Source organism: Entelurus aequoreus, linkage group LG03 (genome assembly GCF_033978785.1).
Source record: "Entelurus aequoreus isolate RoL-2023_Sb linkage group LG03, RoL_Eaeq_v1.1, whole genome shotgun sequence".
NCBI lineage: Eukaryota > Metazoa > Chordata > Actinopteri > Syngnathiformes > Syngnathidae > Entelurus > Entelurus aequoreus.
Genome location: NC_084733.1, coordinates 89,748,569 through 89,771,549, shown reverse-complemented (window position 1 = coordinate 89,771,549; position 22,981 = coordinate 89,748,569). Strand labels below are relative to the sequence as shown.

Below are 22,981 nucleotides of genomic sequence, written 5' to 3'. Positions count from 1 at the left end.
TTCCTTACAAACAATAATGCCCTGAGCAAATCACAAATAGGCTTCCTACCAAATCACCGTACAACAGACCACATTTTCACCCTCAGCACCCTAATTGACAACCAAATTAACAAAAACAAAAGCAAAATATACTCCTGCTTTGTTGACTTCCAAAAAGCATTCGACTCAATCTGGCACGAGGGTCTGCTATACAAATTGCTAGAAAGTGGCATCGGAGGGAAAACATATGACATCATAAAGTCAATGTACACCAACAACAAATGTGCAGTGAAGATTGGTGAAAAACATACAGACTTCTTTCCTCAAGGCCGTGGGGTTAGACAGGGATGCAGTTTGAGTCCAACCCTCTTCAACATATACATCAATGAATTGGCAAAAACATTGGAACAAGCTGCATCACCTGGCATCCCCCTAGTAGACGCAGAAGCCAAATGCCTACTGTTTGCAGACGATCTGGTGCTGCTGTCTCCAACAAAAGAAGGTCTACAACAGCACCTTGATCTTCTACACACATTTTCCAAGACCTGGGCATTGACAGTCAACCTAACCAAGACAAAAGTTATGATATTCCAAAAAAGACCCAGCCTCCATCACCACAAACACAAATTCCTCCTAGATACAACTGCCCTAGAATACACAAAAAACTATACCTATCTCGGCCTAAACATCAGTGCCACAGGGAATTTCAACCAAGCTGTGAACGACCTGAGAGATAAGGCAAGAAGGGCTTTCTACGCTATCAAAAGGAACATCAAACTAGACATTCCTATTCAAATCTGGCTCAAAATATTAGACTCCGTCATAGAACCCATTTCCCTGTACGGCTGCGAGGTCTGGGGCCCTCTTGCTAACCAAGATTTTGCAAAATGGGACAAACACCAAATCGAGACTCTGCATGCAGAATTTTGCAAATCCATTCTCCGCACCCAACGGAAAACACCAAATAATGCATGCAGAGCAGAATTAGGAAGATACCCACTAATAATCAAGATCCAAAAGAGAGCAGTCAAATTTTATAACCACTTAAAAGAAAGTGACCCAGACACGCTCCATAACAAAGCCCTCACCTACAGAGAGACCCTAGAGAGATGCCCGCTCAGCCAGCTGGTTCAGGGACTCTGCTCACAAACACAAGCAAAACCACCAGACAGAAACCACACTGGACTAAACCAAATTATAAGAAAACAAAAAGAAAACTATCTGACACATTGGAAAGAATCAACCCAAAACCAGAGCAAATTGGAATGCTATTTGGCCCTACACAGAGAATACACATTGGCAGAATACCTGAGCACTGTGACCGATCCAAAACTAAGGAGATCCTTGACTATGTACAGACTCAGTGAGCACAGCCTAGCCATCGAGAAAGGCCGCCATAGGCAGACCTGGCTCCCAAGAGAAGACAGACTGTGCAACCAATGCACACAGGGTGCGGTAGAAACTGAACTGCACTTCCTAACAACCTGCCCACTGTACCAAGACATCAGAGACATATACTTCCCACAAATGGCAAATACCCAAAGAGAGTTTGAAAACATGACAATTAACGACAAACTCCCATACCTACTGGGGGAAGTAAAGCAATGTGCAAACACAGCAGCAAGATTCGTGAGCCGTTGCAACAAGAAAAGGACATCCAATGGAATACAACCACCATAAAGACTATTCCTGCACTATTTGTACTATACGGACATCTGTACATAGATCTACCCACAAACAGAGCATATACGGTCAAATACACTTGGAAAACTGCTGCTATTTTTAAGCCATCTTTACTTGAATGTATACATATATGCATCTTTATTTAAACGTTTTGCACAACTCTATAGTTTATCTTATTTTATTACTATAATGTTATATTTTAATTAGTCTTAACATTTTTAAAGTTGCAATGTGACACAGCTCTGTTCACACAGCTCTTTAGTATAGTAGACCTATATTTTAATTGTACATACTTTTAATTTCAATAGGTGCTTAAGTTTGATACATTTTAATTGTTTTGATTGATTGTTTTAAGGCTGGCTTTGGCAATGTAAACGTTTGTTTCCCATGTCAATAAAGCCCCTTTGAATTGAATTGAATTGAATTGAATTGAATTGAAAAACAGAGAAAAAGAAAAGGAGGGAGACAGGGAGAGTGAGAGAGCAAGAAAGATAGAGAGAGAGCGAAAAAGAGAGCACGAGAAAGAGCAAGAGCAAAAGAGACAGAGAGAGAGAGAGAGAGAGAGAGAGAGAGGGAGATAAAGCGAGAGAGCTAGAGATAAGGAGAGAGAAAAAGTAAAAAAGGGAGACAGGAGGAGAGAGCAAGAAAGACAAAAAGAGCGTTCCACAGTCTGTGGAACGCTCTCCCTGACCACCTGAGGGCACCACAGACTGTGGATATTTAAAAAAAAAGGCTTAAAAACCCTTCTTTTTAAAAAAGCCTTTTTTATTTTTTAGATATATGCATACTAATTTTAGCTATTTTGCTGTTCTAGTTTTTATTTTTTATTTTTATCTTTTTATTTAAAACATTTTTAATACACTTTGAGGTTGCTTATTATTATTATAGGTCTTTTTATTTATTTATTTATTTTTATTATTTTTTTTACTTTTATGATTGGGCCCTTTCTGGATCCCTGAGACCTCTTAGTGTCATTTAAAAATTAAATACACTGTCAATGCTCCAAAAATAATAATGAATCAAAATCAATATCATCAATGACTTCACTTCAAATATGTCATAGTTTGTGGGTTTTTTTACACATACAAACATTGCGTGGCCCTCAGTAGAAGTGGTTTGGCCCCCACCCCTGACACTGAATGTAGTCATTGGAGGAATGTTGCTGCATCACAAGCTGCCGTGTGATGATGTCATCTTTATTGTTGTCATCTTTATTCTCTGCTATTTTGGTGGTTTAAAAGCCTGCAGCCTTCCTCGGCTGTCAAGTGGCGGCCACAACGCTTGAAAACGCCATCAAAACAGCGAGGAGAAGACAGCGTCTGTTCAATCTGGGATCAAAGAGTGGCAGCAACACACACACACACACACACACACACACACACACACACACACACACACACACACACACACACACACACACACACACACACACACACACACACACACACTCTTGTATTTCTTACCTTCTTGAGACCTCCGAATACTTTTAACGTTTTGGCAATATTATAATAATAATTGGAAATTTTACTTGGCAAAATGTTGACAAAAGTCATAATTTTACTCCAAAATGTTTACTTTTGTATGCAAAAAAATCCTGACTTTGGAGCAATGTTCACGGACTCTAGTATTTGGCTCTCTATTAGATGCAATGGTTTTCCGTATTGTAATCGGAATTTTACTCGGCAAAGTCATAATTTACTCCAAATATGTCACTATTTTATATGAACAACAAAAAAATGGGCAATATTGTGATAAAAGTCAGAATTTTATACGACAAATGTCACCATTTTGCATTAAAAAGTAATAATTTTACATTAGAAAAGTAACAATTTTACGTGAAAATATCACAGTATTACAGAAGCAGAAAGAATATGAGAAATTTTTACCGACTTTATAAGAAAAAAGTCGACACATTGTGAAAAAAAGACTGATTTTAGTTATTTATTTTTTTGGTAAATGTTTTGTTTGTAATTGTTTTTAATCTTCATTATTTACTTCAAGTTATTACAGTATGTTATTGCAGTATTTTTGTTTGTTTTTGTTATTCGGACGATGATTTATGTCCTCACTTGTTCACACCTCCTCATATGGAAGCTACTTTTCCTTCTTCATGTCTCAAGAAGGGTAGAAATACAAGAAAACACACACACACACACACACACACACACACACACTCTTGTATTTCTTACCTTCTTGAGACCTCCGAATACTTTTAACGTTTTGGCAATATTATAATAATAATTGGAAATTTTACTTGGCAAAATGTTGACAAAAGTCATAATTTTACTCCAAAATGTTTACTTTTGTATGCACATTAAATCAACAAAAAAATCCTGACTTTGGCGCAATGTTCACGGACTCTAGTATTTGGCTCTCTATTAGATGCAATGGTTTTCCGTATTGTAATCGGAATTTTACTCGGCAAAGTCATAATTTATGCAATATTATGATAAAAGTTGGAATTTTACTCGATAACAGTCGCAATTTTACAAGAAAAGCTTAACATTTTGGCAATTTGATGCAAAGAGTCGTAACTCAAATCGACAAAAGTCACAATTTTATCAGAAAACTTAAACATGTTGGCAATATTATAATAACAATCAGCAATTTTACTCGGAAAAGTCATAATTTTACTCAAAATATGTCACTATTTTACAAGAACAACAAAAAAATGGGCGATATTGTGATAAAAGTCAGAATTTTATACGACAAATGTCACCATTTTGCATTAAAAAGTAATACTTTTACATTGAAAAAGTAATAATTTTACGAGAAAATATTGCAATATTACAGAAGCAGAAAGAATATGAGAAATTGTTACCAATTTTATTAGAAAAAAGTCGACACATTGTGAGAAAAAAACTGATTTTAGTACATTTTTTTTATTTTTAAATGTTTTCTTTGTAATTGTTTTTTAATCTTCATTATTTATTACAGTATGTCTCTCTCTCTCTCTATATATATATATATATATATATATATATATATATATATATATATATATATATATATATATATATATATATATATATATATATATATATATATATATATATATATATTTATTTATTTTTTTTCCATTAATTTTGGCCAAAGGGGGCGCATTTAAATTTCTTACACACACTTGTTATTTCATATGTTGACCAGAGGGGGCCCTTTAAAATTCTTACACACACTTGTTATTTCATATGTTGACCAGAGGGGGAGCACTTACAAATTCTGACACACACTTGTTATTTCATATGTTGACCAGAGAGGGGGCCCTTTAAAATTCTTACACACACTTGTTATTTCATATGTTGACCAGAGGGGGAGCACTTACAAATTCTGACACACACTTGTTATTTCATATGTTGACCAGAGGGGGCCCTTTAAAATTCTTACACACACTTGTTATTTCATATGTTGACCAGAGAGGGGGCCCTTTAAAATTCTTACACACTTGTTATTTCATATGTTGACCAGAGGGGGGGCCCTTCAAATTTTGACACACACTTGTTATTTCATATGTTGACCAGAGGGGGAGCACTTACAAATTCTTACACACACTTGTTAGTTCATATGTTGACCAGAGGGGGAGCACTTTTAAAACCGACACGCAGTCTATTTGAAAATGTTGATAGATGTCACCACCAGGGGGTGCAAATGAGACATTGTCTATTAGATGCAATGTTATTGGGACCATGATTTATGTCATCACTTTTCCTTGTTGATGTCTCAAGAAGGGTATAAATACAAGAAAACACACACACACACACACACACACACACACACACACACACACACACACACACACACACACACACACACACACACACACACACACACACACACACACACACACACACACACACTTCTAGGATTGGCAACAACATTCCTCTAATGTGTCATCAATGACAAAACTTGGCAGCGTTCCTGCCAACCATCCAGTCTGAGGGAAGACTTTTGTAGACATGGGAACACTTGGCACATATACATGTTTTTTTGTTTGAAAACACTCAATCTCTGGAGTATTTTGCTGTGAGTAAAGCCAGCGGCATTTCCGGGTGTTGTTGATAAATGACTTTGGCTTTGCACAGTAGAGTTTTAACTTGCACTTACAGATGTAGCGACCAACTGTAGTTACCGACAGTGGTTTTCTGAAGCGTTCCCGAGCCCATGTGGTGATATCCTTTACACACTGACGTCGCTTTTTGATGCAGTACCGCCTGAGGGATCCAAGGTGCGTAATATCATGGCTTACGTGCAGTGATTTCTCCACATTCTCTGAACCTTTTGATGATATCACGGAGCGTAGATGGTGAAATCCCCAAATTCCTTGCGATAGCTGGTTGATAAATGTTGTTCTTAAACAATTTGCTCAGGAGGACACAACGTCGACGGTTTCCAGAAAACAATTTGAAATGTGGACTCGTCAGACCACGGAACACTTTTTCCACGTTCCATCAGTCCATCTTAGATGAGCTCGGGCCCCGCGAAGTTGGGCCCGAGCATTTATCAACAACACCCGTCCCCGGGTGTTGTTGATAAATGACTTATGCAGATCCCAAAAACAGATCAGCAGGTACCAAAAGGTAAGAAAAGTTTGTTTTGCATAATATTGCGAAACAAAACGGCAGATAATATGTCTTACCTTATACACACACCATAATAATACTTGCATCTCTGACTCCGGTAGTCGTAATGTGACTGCCATCTACTGGTCACACTTATCATTACACCTTGCACCAAATAAAATAGCTTGGAGGTCGGTAAGCACAACCAGGATCATCCCGTACATTAGGTGCATTAGGTTATAAGGCGCACTGTCCAGTTTTGAGAAAACGAAAGGATTTGAAGTGCGCCTTATAGTCTGGGAAATAGGGTAAGCGGCGCGAGGACGCGGGCGCTGACACTTACACGGTGTGGGGGGGGTCTTGGGGTCTCTCGGCCTGCTCGGGGAACACGGGGTGGGGGGGCTCTCCGATGGGGACGCAGCCCAGAGATTTACTGATGGCGTGGCTCAGCTTTTTGGCGGGAGACTTCTGCAAAGACCCCGGCGGAGAAGGGTCAGCCTCACAACAAAGACCACGCACACAAAATACTTTTTAGCAGTTAGTTATAACGACAGTGATAATGATACTTTCACAACTCCAAACCAATCCCAGCCTGCAACACTTCCAATAAAAAAAGTATCTTCCAAGTATTATCTTCACTATCATAACTAACCCTCAAAGCAAAAAAGTTAGTTTCTTACAAGTCTCATTATCAATATCACCCCTTGACCCCCAGGGGGACAAGCTGTAGAAAATGGATGGATTATACTGTAAATAACAGCTAAAGTTGTTTTTTTTACAGAAAAACACCACCTTAAAAAAGTTACCCCCATGTATTATTATTACTATTATTATAAATAACCAGTAAAGTGTTGTTTTTATACACACAAAAAGGTTTTTTGAGTATCATTATAAGTCACCGCTAAAGTGTTTTTTTTACACACAAACACAACACCGAAAAAAAATGTATACTAAAAATAATCACTATAAATAAAAGCTAGTGTGTTTTTTTTACACAAAAACACACAAAAAAAACCTATATCACTATCATAAAGTGTATCTAAAGTTGTTTTTTTTTACACAAAAAAATGTTTTGTTTACACAAAAAAATGTTTTTTTTACACAAAAAAAATATTTTTTACACAATTTTTTTTCCCCAAGTATCAACACTATCATTCCAAATAAAAACTAGTGTATTTTTACATAAAAACAAAACACCCTAAAAGAAAGTTTTTCCCAAGTATCATTATTACTATCAGTATAAATAACAGCTGTGTTTTTACACAAAAAATGTTTTTTTTTACACAAACAAATTTTTTTTTTACACAAAAAAATGTTTTTTTTACACAAAAAAATGTGTTTTTTTTACACAAAAAAATTTGGTTTTTTTACACAAAATTTTTTTTTTTTACACAAAAAAAATTATTATTTTTTTTACACAAAAAAAAGGATTTTTTTTTTTACACAAAAAAATTTTTTTTTTTTTACACAAAAAAATTATTTTTTTTTACACAAAAAAATTATTTTTTTTTACACAAAAAAATGTTTTTTTACACAAAAAATGTTTTTTTTCACACAAAAAAAGTATTATTTTTTTACACAAAAAAATGATTTTTTTTACACAAAAAAATTATTTTTTTTACACAAAAAAATTATTTTTTTTACACAAAAAAATTGTTTTTTTTTACACAAAAAAATTGTTTTTTTTACACAAAAAAATTGTTTTTTTTACACAAAAAAATTGTTTTTTTTACACAAAAAAAATATTTTCCAAGTATCATTAACACTATGATTCCAAATAAAAACTAGTGTATTCTTACATAAAAACAAAACACCCTAAAAGAAAGTTTTTCCCAAGTATCATTATTACTATCAGCATAAATAACAGCTTGTGTTTTTACACAAAAAAATGTTGTTTTTTTTACACAAAAAATGTTTTTTTTACACAAAGAAATGTTTTTTTTTTTACACAAAAAATATTTTTTTCACACAAAAAATATTTTTTTACACAAAAAAATGTTTTTTTTCACACAAAAAAATGTTTTTTTTTTTACACAAAAAAATGTTTTTTTTACACAAAAAAATGTTTTTTTTACACAAAAAAATGGTTTTTTTACACAAAAAAATGATTTTTTACACAATTTTTTTCCCCCAGGTATCATTAACACTATCATTCCAAATAAAAACTAGTGTATTTTTACATAAAAACAAAACACCCTAAAAGAAAGTTTTTCCCAAGTATCATTATCACTATCAGTATAATAACAGCTAGTGTTTTTACACAAAAAAATGTTTTTTTACACAAAAAAATGATTTTTTACACAAACAAATGCTTTTTTTAACACAATTTTTCCCCCCAAGTATCATTAACACTATCATTCCAAATAAAAACTAGTGTATTTTTACATAAAAACAAAACACCCTAAAAGAAAGTTTTTCCCAAGTATCATTATTACTATCAGTATAAATAACAGCTTGTGTTTTTACACAAAAAAATGTTTTTTTTTACACAAAAAAATATTTTTTTTACACAAAAAAATATTTTTTTTACACAAAAAAATATTTTTTTTACACAAAAAAAATGTTTTTTTACACAAAAAAAATGTTTTTTTTACACAAAAAATATTTTTTTCACACAAAAAATATTTTTTTACACGAAAAAATGATTTTTTTTTTTTACACAAAAAATGTTTTTTTTACACAAAAAAATTATTTTTTACACAATTTTTTTCCCCCAGGTATCATTAACACTATCATTCCAAATAAAAACTAGTGTATTTTTACATAAAAACAAAACACCCTAAAAGAAAGTTTTTCCCAAGTATCATTATCACTATCAGTATAATAACAGCTAGTGTTTTTACACAAAAAAATGTTTTTTTACACAAAAAAAATATTTTTTTTTTACACAAAATTTTTTTTTTTTTACACAAAGAAATGTGGGTTTTTTTACACAAAAAATATTTTTTTTACACAAAATTTTTTATTTTTACACAAAAAAATGTTTTTTTACAAAAAAAAATGTTTTTTTTTTTACAAAAAAATGTTTTTTTTACACAAAAAAATGTTTTTTTACACAAAAAAATGTTGGGTTTTTTTACACCATTTTTTTCCCCAAGTATCATTAACACTATCATTCCAAATAAAAACTAGTGTATTTTTACATAAAAACAAAACACTCTAAAAGAAAGTTTTTTCCAAGTATCATTATCACTATCATTATAAATAACAGCTAGTGTTTTTTTTTACACAAAAACACCAAAAAAAAACCTTTCTTCCAAGTATATCACTATCATAAAGTGTATCTAAAGGGGTTGTTTCTTTTACACAAAAAATGTTTTTTTACACAAAAAAATATTTTTTTTACACAAAAAAATGTTTTTTTACACAATTTTTTTTCCCAAGTATCATTAACACTATCATTCCAAATAAAAAAAAGTAGTGTACTTTTACATAAAAACAAAACACCCTAAAAGAAAGTTTTTCCCAAGTATCATTATCACTATCAGTATAAATAACAGCTAGTGTTTTTACACAAAAACACAAAAAAAACAGTTTCTTCCAAGTATAGCACTATCATATAGTGTATCTAAAGTGTTTTTATTACACAAAAAATTTTTTTTTACACAAAAAACGTTTTTTTTTTACACAAAAAATTTTTTTTACACAAATTGTTTTTTTTTCCAAGTATCATTATCACTATCATTATACTATATATAAAATATAGTGGGTTTTTTTAAACACAAAAACAACATCCAAAAAGGAAGTTTCTTCCAAGTACCATTATAACTATCATTACATATAAAAAATTGTGTTTTTTTTACACAAATCTTTTTTTTTCCAATTATCATTATCACTATCATTATAAATAACAGCTAAAGTGTTTTTACACAAAAACACAACACACACACACAAACAACTTTTCTTCCAAGCATCAGTATCACTATCCTTATAACTCACTGCTAAAGTGTTTTTTTTAAATACACAAAAACAGGGAAAAAGTTTCCTCCAACTATCATTATAACTCTGAAAACATTTTTTTCACCAAAACACACCAAAAAAGTATCTTCCAAGTATCATTATCACTGTCATTATAACTCACTACTAAATGGTTCATTTTTTTGTATTTATCTCTGGAGCCAATCAACAATGAATACAATTTCCACCGCGAGAGCGATATCGACTTTTCACCTCATCTTACCCAGGACGAGTGCTCCTTCATCTGGTGCTGGTTGCTATGGGGACCGTTGGCGTGGCCCCGCCAGAAGCAGCTCTGGCACAGCTGGTAGCCGTGGCACTGTTGGCACCTGTAGCGGAAACCCATCATGCTCTCGCTCCGGCAATAGGAACATTCCACCGGATGGAAGACTGGAGGGGAGGGGAGAGAAATGTGATTGGCTGGAGGATTTTAAAGAGGCGGAGCTCTTGTGTGGATAAGCGTAGTTGATGTTTTGTATAGAGGGTCAAATCGGACAAAAATAAATTAATTTAATCTTCAACATGTGTCATTAATTAATTATAATTATATAATAAATATCTTATAAAATGTGTCATTTAATTTAAAAATACATTTAATTATTTTATTTTGGATTATTTCAATCACTGGACTAGATTTGTGTAAGCCCCGCCCACTGACTTTTTTTTTTTTTTGCTAAAGTAAATAAATAAATAATGAAATCACCAAAAATGACTTAAATCATGAAATAATTAAATCATGAAAGAATCCATTAAATCAGCAGAGATGAAATGGTACATAAATAATTAAACATTTAATTTATTCATCAAATGATTCCAAAATTTAATGGAAATTCACATTAAATACATTAAGGAAACATCTAAGTAATAATTTAAAGACGGATTTATCTAATTTTGTCCCACTTGACCCTCCATATTTAATTATTGATTTAATTATTTTATTTTTACTATTTCAATCACTGCACTGACTTTGATGGCTGAGTTTGACAGACAAAATAAATTGATGAAGTAAATAAATAAATAATGAAATCACAAAAAAATTACTTAAATCATGAAATAATTCATTAAATCAGCAAAGATAAAAAAATAAATAAATAAATAAAACATTTAATTTATTCATCAAATGATAAAAAAATTAAATGGAAATTCACATTAAATAAATTAAGGAAACGTCTAAGTAATAATTTTAACATTTATTTATCTAATTTTGTCCCATTTGACCCTCCATATTTAATTATTTTATTTTTATTATTTCAATCACTGGACTACATTTGTGTAAGCCCCGCCCACTGACTTTGATGGCTGAGTTTGACCGACAAAATAAATTGATGAAGTAAATAAATAAATAATGAAATCACAAAAAAATTACTTAAATCATGAAATAATTCATTAAATCAGCAAAGATAAAAAAAAAAAAATAATGAAACATTTAATTTATTCATCAAATGATAAAAAAAAATTAAATGGAAATTCACTTTAAATAAATTAAGGAAACATCTAAGTAATAATTTAAACATTTATTTATCTAATTTTGTCCCACTTGACCCTCCATATTTAATTATTTTATTTTTATTATTTCAATCACTGGACTAGATTTGTGTAAGCCCCGCCCACTGACTTTGAAATGCTGAGTTTGACCGACAAAATAGATTGATGAAGTAAATAAATAAATAATGAAATCACAAAAAGATTACTTAAATCATGAAATAATTAAATCATGAAAGAATCCATTAAATCAGCAAAGATGAAATGCTACATAAATAATTAAACATTTAATATATTCATCAAATGATTAATACATTAAATGGAAATTCCCATTAAATAAATTAAGGAAACATCTAATTAACAATTTAAACATGTATTTATCTAATTTTGTCCCACTTGACCCTCCATATTTAATTATTGATTTAATTATTTCAGTTTTTTGTTGCGCCCTAAAAAGTGTCCATACTGCAGGTATTGTACTTATTACACATCAGCTGTTTGATTGTAACGTGCATCTTAGTTCAAATTTTATTCACAAATTTGGCGGTGTTGAACTTGCCATGTAAAATCGCTAATGCTAATAGCAGCCTATCTATGGCAAAGCCAATGGAAATTAGCATCAAGCTAGTAAATTTTGTAAAAGAGGAGCATTTTTTTTGTGAGTCAATGACAGTTGCAAGGCCAAGACATTAGAGGGCAGTAGTGTATAGTTTATGGTGTGTCGTTTAGGTTTTTGTTGCGCCCTAAAAAGTGTTCATACTGTAAGTATTGTACTTATTACACATCAGCTGATGGATTGTAACATGTATCTTAGTTGAAGTTTTAATTAACAAAATTGGAGGTGTTGAAACCGCCATGTAAAATCGCTAATGCTAATAGCAGCCTATCTATGGCGAATCCAATGTAAATTAGCATCGAGCTAACACGTTTTGTAAAAAAAAAAAAAAAAAATTTTTTGGAGTTTTTTGACAGGACGCTTTGCGGCTAATGGATCGGAGGCGGGGTTTTTTTTGTTGTGCTAATTACCATTTTCGACGTTGGCGAGTCGGTGCATCAGCGGCAGCCAGACGAGGCATTGAGGTGGGGGGTCCGCCATCAACACGTCCAAAAAAGTGTTCAGCACGATCTTCTTCTAGACGCAAACACACACACACACACACACACACACACACACACACACACACACACACACACACACACATACTGGTTATCATTCGGAATGGGGACCAAGTTTTTGATCAGGACTTGTGGGGAGCAACCTTTCTACAGGTTGTGGAGGCATAAAAAAAATGAGGAAAAATGGCCAATCTCTGGATTGATGAAGTAATGTGCTGATCATTCTTACTGGGGAAAAAGAGTTAATATGCTTCATGGGGACCAAATTTGAATAATTTTGCATAATTCACACAAATTTGTACTTTACTACTGAGGACCATTTAAAAAATACAAATAAAAAGTTCAAATTAAATATGGGCCAAAGCTTAAAAATCACTTAGGCATCTTCAGAATGGATCTGACTATCATTTAAAAAGGTTTCCCTTTTAAGGCAGTGGTCCCAAACCACCGGGCCGCGGACCGATTGGTACCGGGCCGCGGCCGCACAAGAAGTTAAAAAAAAAAAAATATATATATATATATATATATTTTTTTTTTTTAAAATTAAATCAACATAAAAAACACAATATATACATTATATATCAATATAGAGTAATACAGTCTGCAGGGATACAGTCCGTAAGCACACATGATTGTATTTCTCTATGACAAAAAATAAAAATAAAAAAATAAATACTTTTTTTTTTACCACCCCCCCCTCCCCCAAGAACTTTAAAAAAAAAAAAAAAAAAAAAAGTTTTTTAAATTAAATCAACATAAAAAACACAATATATACATTATATATCAATATATATCAATACAGTCTGCAAGGGATACAGTCCGTAAGCACACATGATTGTATTTCTCTATGACAAAAAAAAAAAAAAAAAAAAATTATTTTTTTTTACTACAACAAAAAAATGGGCAATAGTGTGAAAAAAAGTCAGAATTTTACACGACAAATGTCACCATTTTTTAAGTTAAAAAGTTAAAGTACCAATTAGGGATGTCCGATAATATCGGCCGATAAATGCGCTAAAATGTAATATCGGAAATTATCGGTATCGTTTTTTTTTATAATCTGTATCGGGTTTTTTTTTTTTAAATTAAATCCATCGGCCGATAATATCGGCCTGCCGATATTATCGGCCGATAAATGCGTTAAAATGTAATATCGAAATTATCGGTATCGTTTTTTTATAATCTGTATCGTTTTTTTTTGTTTGTTTGTTTTTGTTTTTTTATTAAATCCACATAAAAAACACAAGATACACTTACAATTAGTGCACCAACCCAAAAAACCTCCCTTTCTGTTATTAATATTCTGCTTCCTACATTATATATCAATATATATCAATACAGTCTGCAAGGGATACAGTCCGTAAGCACACATGATTGTGCGTGCTGCTGCTCCACTAATAGTACTAACCTTTAACAGTTAATTTTACTCATTTTCATTCATTACTAGTTTCTATGTAACTGTTTTTATATTGTTTTACTTTCTTTTTTATTCAAGAAAATGTTTTTAATTTATTTATCTTATTTTACAATTTTTTTTTAAAAAGGACCTTATCTTCACCATACCTGGTTGTCCAAATTAGGCATAATAATGTGTTAATTCCACAACTGCATGTATCGGTTGATGTCGGTATCGGTAATTAAAGAGTTGGACAATATGGGAATATCGGCAAAAAGCCATTATCGGACATCCCTAGTACCAATGATTGTCTCACACACACTCGGAATTACTCTCCGCATTTGACCCTTGATCACCCCCCTTGGAGGTGAGGGGAGCAGTGAGCAGCAGCGGCGGCCACGCCCGGGAATCATTTTTGGTGATTTAACCCCCAATTGATGCATTGCCAGAACACACACACACACACACACACACACACACACACACACACACACACACACACACACACACACACACACACACACACACACACACACACACACACACACACACACACACACACACACACACACACACACACACACACACAGGTGAGATGCTAAAGTTGTTCCTCCTCCCACCTGCTGGGGGAAGCAGGTCCTCAGCGAGTGCTCGGTGTAGCCAAAGGAGGGCCCCTCGAAGACGGCGGTGGGGAGCTTGAGCACCTCGCGGAGGAACTGGTCGAACTTGGCGAACACCATCACGCCGCTCGAGTCGGAGATCTGCGAGAAAATATCTGCGGGACAACACAGCAACAAAAGCATTTAGCTGGACCACAGCACCCTCGTGTGGCCGGGCGGGGGAACTACTCTTCACACTCACAGCGCAGCTTGTCCACGATCTTGCCGCCGCACATCGTGGACAGCATGGCTTTCATGGAGAAGACCGTCAGCTTGCCGTGGCTTTCGCTGCACAGGAAGGAGACCAGGCGTGCTTGGAGGTTATCAACAACACCCGTTTGACTCAAAAGCAGTGACGTGGCCACGTTGTGTAAATGGTAAATAAAAACAGAACACGATGATTTGTATTGATTGTGCTAATATTAGCTCGTTTGGAATTTGATGCCTGCAACGTGTTTAAAATAAGCTGGCACAAGTGGCAAAAAAGACCGAGGAAGTTGAGGAGTGCTCGTCAAAACACGTATTTGGAACATCCCACAGGTAGAACGGGCTAATTGGGAACAGGTGGGTGCCATGATTGGGTGTAAAAACAAGGACGGGGGCGAGGGTCACCACTTTGTCGACAAATGCCTGAGCAAATTGTTTGAGGACAACATTTATCAACCAAGCTATTGCAAGGAATTTAGGGATTTCACCATCCACGCTCCGTAATGTCGTCAAAAGGTTCGGAGGATCTGGAGAAATCACTGCACGTAAGCCATGATATTGCGGACCTTCCATCCCCTCAGGCGGTACCGCATCAGTGTGTAAAGGATATCACCACATGGGCTCAGGAACACGTCAGAAAACCATCGTCGGCAACTACAGTCAGTCGCTACATCTGTAAGTGCAAGTTAAAACTCTAATGGGCAAAGCCACAGACATTTATCAACAACACCCGGAAACGGCGCCGGCTTCGCTTGGCCCGAATTCATCTAAAAATGGACTGACGCAAAGTGGAAAAATGTTCTTTGGGTCTGTATGTATCGCGTCAAAAAGCGACATCGGCGTGTAAAGGATATCGCCACATGGGCTCAGGAACACGTCAGAAAACCACCGTCGGCAACTACAGTCGGTCGCTACATCTGTAAGTGCAAGTTAAAACTCTAATAGGCAAAGCCACAGACATTTATCAACAACACCCGGAAACGGCGCCGGCTTCGCTGGGCCCGAATTCATCTAAAAATGGACTGATGCAAAGTGGAAAAATAAGTTGTTCAACAGTCTCCGTGGCGTGGCATCGTTTTGCTGAAATAAGCAGGGGCGTCCATGATGGCAACATATATGATGGCAACATATGTACCGCGTCAAAAAGCGACGTCAGCGTGTAAAGGATATCACCACATGGGCTCAGGAACACGTCAGAAAACCACCGTCGGCAACTACAGTCGGTCGCTACATCTGTAAGTGCAAGTTAAAACTCTAATAGGCAAAGCCACAGACATTTATCAACAACACCCGGAAACGGCGCCGGCTTCGCCGGGCCCGAATTCATCTAAAAATGGACTGATGCAAAGTGGAAAAATGTTCTGTGGGTCTGACGAGTCCGCATTTCCAATTGTTTTTTGGAATTCTTTCCCGTTCTTGCTTGACGTACAGCTTAAGTTGTTCAACAGTCTCCGTGGCTTGGCATCGTTTTGCTGAAATAAGCAGGGGCGTCCATGATGGCAACATATGTACCGCGTCAAAAAGCGACATCAGTGTGTAAAGGATATCACCACATGGGCTCAGGAACACGTCAGAAAACCACCGTCGGCAACTACAGTCGGTCGCTACATCTGTAAGTGCAAGTTAAAACTCTAATAGGCAAAGCCACAGACATTTATCAACAACACCCGGAAACGGCGCCGGCTTCGCCGGGCCCGAATTCATCTAAAATGGACTGATGCAAAGTGGAAAAATGTTCTTTGGGTCTGACGAGTCCGCATTTCCAATTGTTTTTTGGTATTCTTTCCCGTTCTTGCTTGACGTACAGCTTAAGTTGTTCAACAGTCTCCGTGGCTTGGCATCGTTTTGCTGAAATAAGCAGGGGCGTCCATGATGGCAACATATATGATGGCAACATATGTACCGCGTCAAAAAGCGACATCAGCGCGTAAAGGATATCACCACATGGGCTCAGGAACACGTCAGAAAACCACCGTCGGCAACTACAGTCGGTCGCTACATCTGTAAGTGCAAGTTAAAACTCTAATAGGCAAAGCCACAGACATTTATCAACAACACCCGGAAACGGAAAATCCAATGTAAATTAGCATTAAGCTAGCACATTTTGTAAAAATTGGGCGGTTTTTTTGGGGGGTAAAATGACAGTTGCAAGGGCAAGACATTAGAGGGCAGTAGTGTATAGTTTACGGTGTGTCGTTTAGGTTTTTGTCGCGCCCTGAAAAGTGTTAATACTGTAAGTACTGTACTTATTACACAGCAGCTGTTTGATTGCAACGTGCATCTTAGTCGAAGTTTTAATTAACACATTTGGAGGTGTTGAAATCGCCGTGTAAAATCGCTAATGCTAACCGCAGCCTACGTATGGAAAATCCAATGTAAATTAGCATCAAGCTATCAGGATTTTAACTCATGTATATTGAATCCTAAAAATCATGGTTTTTGATACTTCACGTCATCTTGGAAGTATGCTAACTTATCCTATGTTAGCGTGCTAACATTTTATGCTAGCTTTTTTCCTTCATTTTCATTTGGTTTGATCCTAAAAATCATGGATTTTTATACTTGGTGTCATCTTAAAATTTGCTAACTTATCCTATGTTAGCATGCTAAGATTGGCATGCTAACATTTTAGACTAGATTTCCCCCCCGCATCAACCTAAAAATTATGGTTTTTGATACTTCACGTCATCTTGGAAGTATGCTAACTTATCCTATGTTAGCATGCTAACATTTTATGCTAGCTTTTTCTTCATTTTCATTGGTTCAAGCCCAAATATCATGGATTTATATACTTGGCATCATCTTAAAATGTGCTAACTTATCCTATGTAAGCATGCTAACATTGGCATGCTAACATTTTATACTAGCTTTTTTTTCTTTTTTCGCATCAACCTAAAAATCATGGTTTTTGATACTTCACGTCATCTTAGAAGTATGCTAATTTATCGTATGTTAGCATGCTAACATTGGCATGCTAACGTTTTATGCTAGCCTTTTCTTCATTTTCATTTGTTCCATCCTATAAATAAGGGTTTTTGATACATCCCGTCATTTTAGAAGTATGCTAACTTATCCTATGTTAGCATGCTAACATTGGCATGCTAACGTTTTATGCTAGCCTTTTCTTCATTTTCATTTGTTCCATCCTATAAATAAGGGTTTTTGATACATCCCGTCATTTTAGAAGTATGCTAACTTATCCTATGTTAGCATGCTAACATTGGCATGCTAACATTTTATGCTAGCTTTTTCTTTATTTTCATTCGCATTTACCTAAAAATCATGGTTTTTGATACTTCACGTCATCTTAGAAGTATGCTAATTTATCGTATGTTAGCATGCTAACATTGGCATGCTAACGTTTTATGCTAGCTTTTTCTTCATTTTCATTTGTTCCATCCTATAAATAAGGGTCTTTGATACACCCCGTCATTTTAGAAGTATGCTAACTTATCCTATGTTAGCATGCTAACATTGGCATGCTAACATTTTATGCTAGCTTTTTCTTTATTTTCATTCGCATTTACCTAAAAATCATGGTTTTTGACACTTCACGTCATCTTAGAAGTATGCTAACTTATCCTATGTTAGCATGCTAACGTTAGCATGCTAACGCATTAGCATTTTAGCTCATTTTCGTATTGTTCAACCCTAACTCATGTAGTAACGTGTCAAACAAATGAAGAATAAGTGTAGATAGAAACACGTTACAACACAAAGACACAAGTAGATAATTACTAGTTAGCATAAAATAATAGACTATGTCAGCAGCTAAATTAAATGTTTCTATTATTGTTCTACATTTTACCTGTCGTAGGTGGCCACCATGAAGTTGAGCAGCAGGCCGATGGACTGCTCCACGTTGATCTGGTGGGTGGTGGGCAGCCGCTTGTTGAGCTGGTAGTAGATGGAGGACAGGATGGTCTCCAGGCGCGACACGTTGATCTCGGCGCCGTGATCCAGCGTGTTGAGGCCGTTGTCCCGGAAGGCCTCGATCATGTTCCACACGTCCACCAGGTGCACTGACACACACAATAACGACCACTACGTGACCTCGGTCTACCATTACTAGGCGGCGTTTGTGTCTTTGTCTTACGGTTGCATCGCTTATGCACAAAGCGCAGTTTGCAGGCGGTCCTGTAGGTGGACAGTCTGATCACGTCAAAGTTCTGAGCTCCTGGAAACATTAGTCATGTTTAGTAGAACAATAGCCAGAAGGAACCAATCAGTTCCAGGCAGGAAGTTCAGTCCTAACTGGAAAATGTAAGGAGTTCCGGGGTTCTACTGTGAGGACGCTAGCGCCCCCTGGTGGAGGTCATGCACTGAGGACAATTTATTCCATTTTGGAAGAAGGCTATAACACAACAAAATGTGGGGAAAGTGCTGTGAATACTTTCTGCATGACGGCGTTGACTCACTCATCTCCATGAAGAGCTGCCTCTTCTCCACCACCGCCTTCCCTCGCTTGCTGCCCTCCTCGATCATCCTGACACACCCAAACACCAACAACATTAAACACTGGCCTTTCACATCGACAACATTAAACACTGGCCTTTCACAGTGTCCTAAAATGCTGCCATAGTTAACCAGAGGTGGGACCAAGTCATTGCTTTGCAAGTCACAAGTAAGTCTCAAGTCTTTGCCCTCAAGTCTCGAGTCAAGTCCCGAGTCAAGTCCAAAGTCAAGACTGGAAAGTCTCAAGTCAAGTCCCAAGTCCTGCATTTTGAATTTCGAGTCATTTCAAGTCCTTTTAACCACAGACTAATATATTTACACAGATTGTGTATGCTTTTAAAACGCTGTATTTATTTATTAAAACAAGTGCATTTGAAATAGCAGGAAAAAAAATAGTGCTGACATTGCAATTCATAATAGCACTATTAACCAGTCATTTTAATAGTTTAAACAATTTTAAACATTTAACTCATTCCTTTACAGAATAAACACATTTGAAAAAACAAGTGCAACTGTACTTATTTGTACAAAAGTGTTAACATTGTATGTCCATGGCACATTGCATTGTAACTAGTTCCACAGCAGTTTCTATTCTGTTCTTACCTTATCTCATTGATCTCATCTCATACTGTATGTGTGTTGATGTGTGCGTACACATGAAAAACATAACAAAAACATGAACATAACAATGAACAGAGTTGTACTTTTTAGATGTCAGGGCCCTATGCAATATGTTCACATATTCTTAATATAGTATACATTTTAACTGACCTTTATTTGACTATGTTTGTCTTTTTGTAGGTGGCTAAAATATGCGGTGCTGCTGACCGCCGTCTAACGTTATGTTATTGTGTGTGATACATTGATTAACGTAACGTTAAGTGTAGGTACCTCATGCAACCCTGCTTAAAAAAATCACTTGACAAAAAGTATGAATAAGGAAGCAAACTGCAGTGGACGCAACAGATTGCCGTGTTTGCAATGATGTTATAACCATAGACATCTTATAAGTAGACGCAGTATTGGTTGCTGTGACGCGAGCAATTTGGCCGCCATCTTGAAGTGGTGATGAGGAGCCGGCGAGCAGCCTAAACTGACAGTTGACAGGTAGAAAACAAAGATGGTGTTCAGCGTTTTCTTGCTCAAATGAGCGGACTGTTGAAAATAGGAATCGGGGGATTACTTTTCACAAGTAAGATTTAACATTAATGTACTATTGGCTGTATTTTATGAAAATAACATTACCACAGAGTTGAGAAGGAGCAAAGATCTTCAATATTTGTATGTGAAAATCACAAATAAATCTTCTGGGGGAGGATGACCCCCCTAACAGGGGTTTGGTTTACAAACTTTCAGCCCCACCTAAAACAAAATTCACCAGCCGCCACTGATTATGATGCATTCTCATTTTAGGCAAAATATAAGACAATACTTTCTTAACAGTATAATTGTAACCAGGAATAAGTCTTCAAGTAACAATATTCAAATACTAACATTGTTGGGTAAGACAGCATTTGGTTTTATTCTGAATCTAGTGAAACAGATTGGTGGTTTTAGCTGATATAAAGACTTTCAGGTGTTTATATATGTTTAAGTATTTGGCAGACGCTTTTATCCAAAGCGACATACATAAAAAATACATATAAAACAATGACTGTAAACATGATCATTTAAGGGAAGAATGTAATACAAAATATCGATACAAAGTGTCAAAACAGAATAAACTCTCTGCTGCTGCAGCAACAGAGATACAGTCTATAAGATATATAGATATCTAATGTATTCATACATTGTTTATGTAGCATGTATATATAACGTAATCATATTGTTTCTTCAATTTAAAAATAGCTGACCGTTTTTTTCCCCTTTCTCTGGGATTATATTGCCAGTTTTGATCTCGGACGTCTGGTCACTTATAGCATATAAGAATATTCTGTTACTGTTAAGCAAACTATGAATAATAAAACATGTGTCCGTTATCATAGCTACACGTATGACAAAAAAGCGTGTGAAAATCAGTGGTATTCAGTGAGGTAAGATGAATTAAATTTGCTGACAGTTCATTGCTCCTGACAAATGAATTGCACTGACTGGAGCGGATCACCACTCCAAGATGGCGGCCCCGCGTCTCGTCAGCGCCAGTAGGCAGTAGCGCTCGATGCTGCGTACCCTTATAAGATGTCTATGGTTATAACGTTAGCAGTGAGTTTACAGCCTCACTGGTTTAACTACACAGCAAATAAAAGTCGTGTTACTTAGCCAATAAACGTTATCTTACATTCAAAACTTACCCTTCTTTGTGCAACTTCAAATGTCGAACGAAGTTGGAAGTTGTTGCGTCTCCGTCTGTAATATTCCAACTGCATGATTTGCATACGGCAATTCGTTTTTTGTTGACCAAGTCGTAGTTTTAATACCCGAACGAAATTAACTTTGGCATAATTGTTTCTCACTGCCGCGTTGTTTGACAATTCTTCTTCATTGGTTGTCCTGCAATTTGATTGGATGAGAGCTGTGGGATGAAAACAGCGTAGATCTAATTTGATTGGCTGTTGTACTGAGAGCACACCAGCTGACAGGCAGCACACACGCTGATAGACACACACGTACAAAATGAAAGATACGGAGCGCTCCCAAATAACTTTTTAATCTTTGGGTTTTGGGGAAAGTAGCAAGTCATGTCAAGTCAAAAGGCTCAAGTCCAAGTGAAGTCACAAGTCATTGATGTTAAAGTCTAAGTCGAGTTGCAAGTCTCTTTACATTTTGTCAAGTCGAGTCCAAAGTCATCAAATTCATGACTCGAGTCTGACTCGAGTCCAAGTCATGTGACTCGAGTCCACACCTCTGTCGTTAACTGAACACATGTGATGGCTGCTCTCGCGTAAACCAAATGTTCTATTCCGCTGTTTTACCGAAAGTTCGATGACTTTGTGGATTATTTCCAGTCCTAATTGGGGTCGTTAATATTATTTGTTTTGAACAACATTAAATAAATAAATTAAAAATGAATTAACTCTCAAACGGTGAGAACTTTTGACAGCTGGACACTCCAAACGAGTCAGCGCCTTGAACAGTTTGCCACCAAAAAAGATATTCCAACGAGGTAATCGAATGACTCGTGTTTGACATCTAGCGCTCAGTTCCCAGCGTACGGGTGTTGTTGATACTTTTCATCATTCGTTTGATCCCCGACTTAAACAAGTTGAAAAACGTATCGGGGTGTTACCATTTAGTGGTTTAATTGTACGGAATATGTACTGCACTGTGCAGTCTACTAATACAAGTCTCAATCAATCAAAGAAAGAGTGGCTAAGCTAAGTAGCTAACTGTTAGCATGCTAGCGGAGTGTTTACCTGTCAGTGGAGTTTCACACAAATAGTAGCTCTGGACTTTGACCCTGTGAAGGTAAACAAAGACAAAGTTAGTCACATGAAAACATTGCAATTTTACAAAGATAATTACGCAGGCTTTTGATTGACACCGTCAATGTT

General features: G+C 35.7%; 1 protein-coding gene across 2 annotated transcripts in view; it reads right to left on the bottom strand.

The window, feature by feature from the left end:
• The window catches only part of dtnbb (dystrobrevin, beta b), a 48,597-nt gene that overhangs the window by 20,516 nt on the left and 5,100 nt on the right, over nt 1–22,981 (bottom strand). Inside the window, exons 2-10 of one of the 2 annotated variants that reach the window (XM_062043147.1) lie at nt 22,844–22,887; nt 19,454–19,521; nt 19,132–19,212; nt 18,844–19,057; nt 15,031–15,116; nt 14,790–14,944; nt 12,684–12,789; nt 10,399–10,565; nt 6,562–6,686 (exon numbers count right to left, since the gene is read on the bottom strand). In XM_062043147.1, the coding sequence (XP_061899131.1) occupies nt 6,562–6,686; nt 10,399–10,565; nt 12,684–12,789; nt 14,790–14,944; nt 15,031–15,116; nt 18,844–19,057; nt 19,132–19,212; nt 19,454–19,520 (1,001 nt within the window). In that variant the 5' untranslated portion in view covers nt 19,521; nt 22,844–22,887. The remainder of the gene's footprint in view (nt 1–6,561; nt 6,687–10,398; nt 10,566–12,683; nt 12,790–14,789; nt 14,945–15,030; nt 15,117–18,843; nt 19,058–19,131; nt 19,213–19,453; nt 19,522–22,843; nt 22,888–22,981) is intronic. The other variant, XM_062043149.1, reaches the window with a different exon arrangement.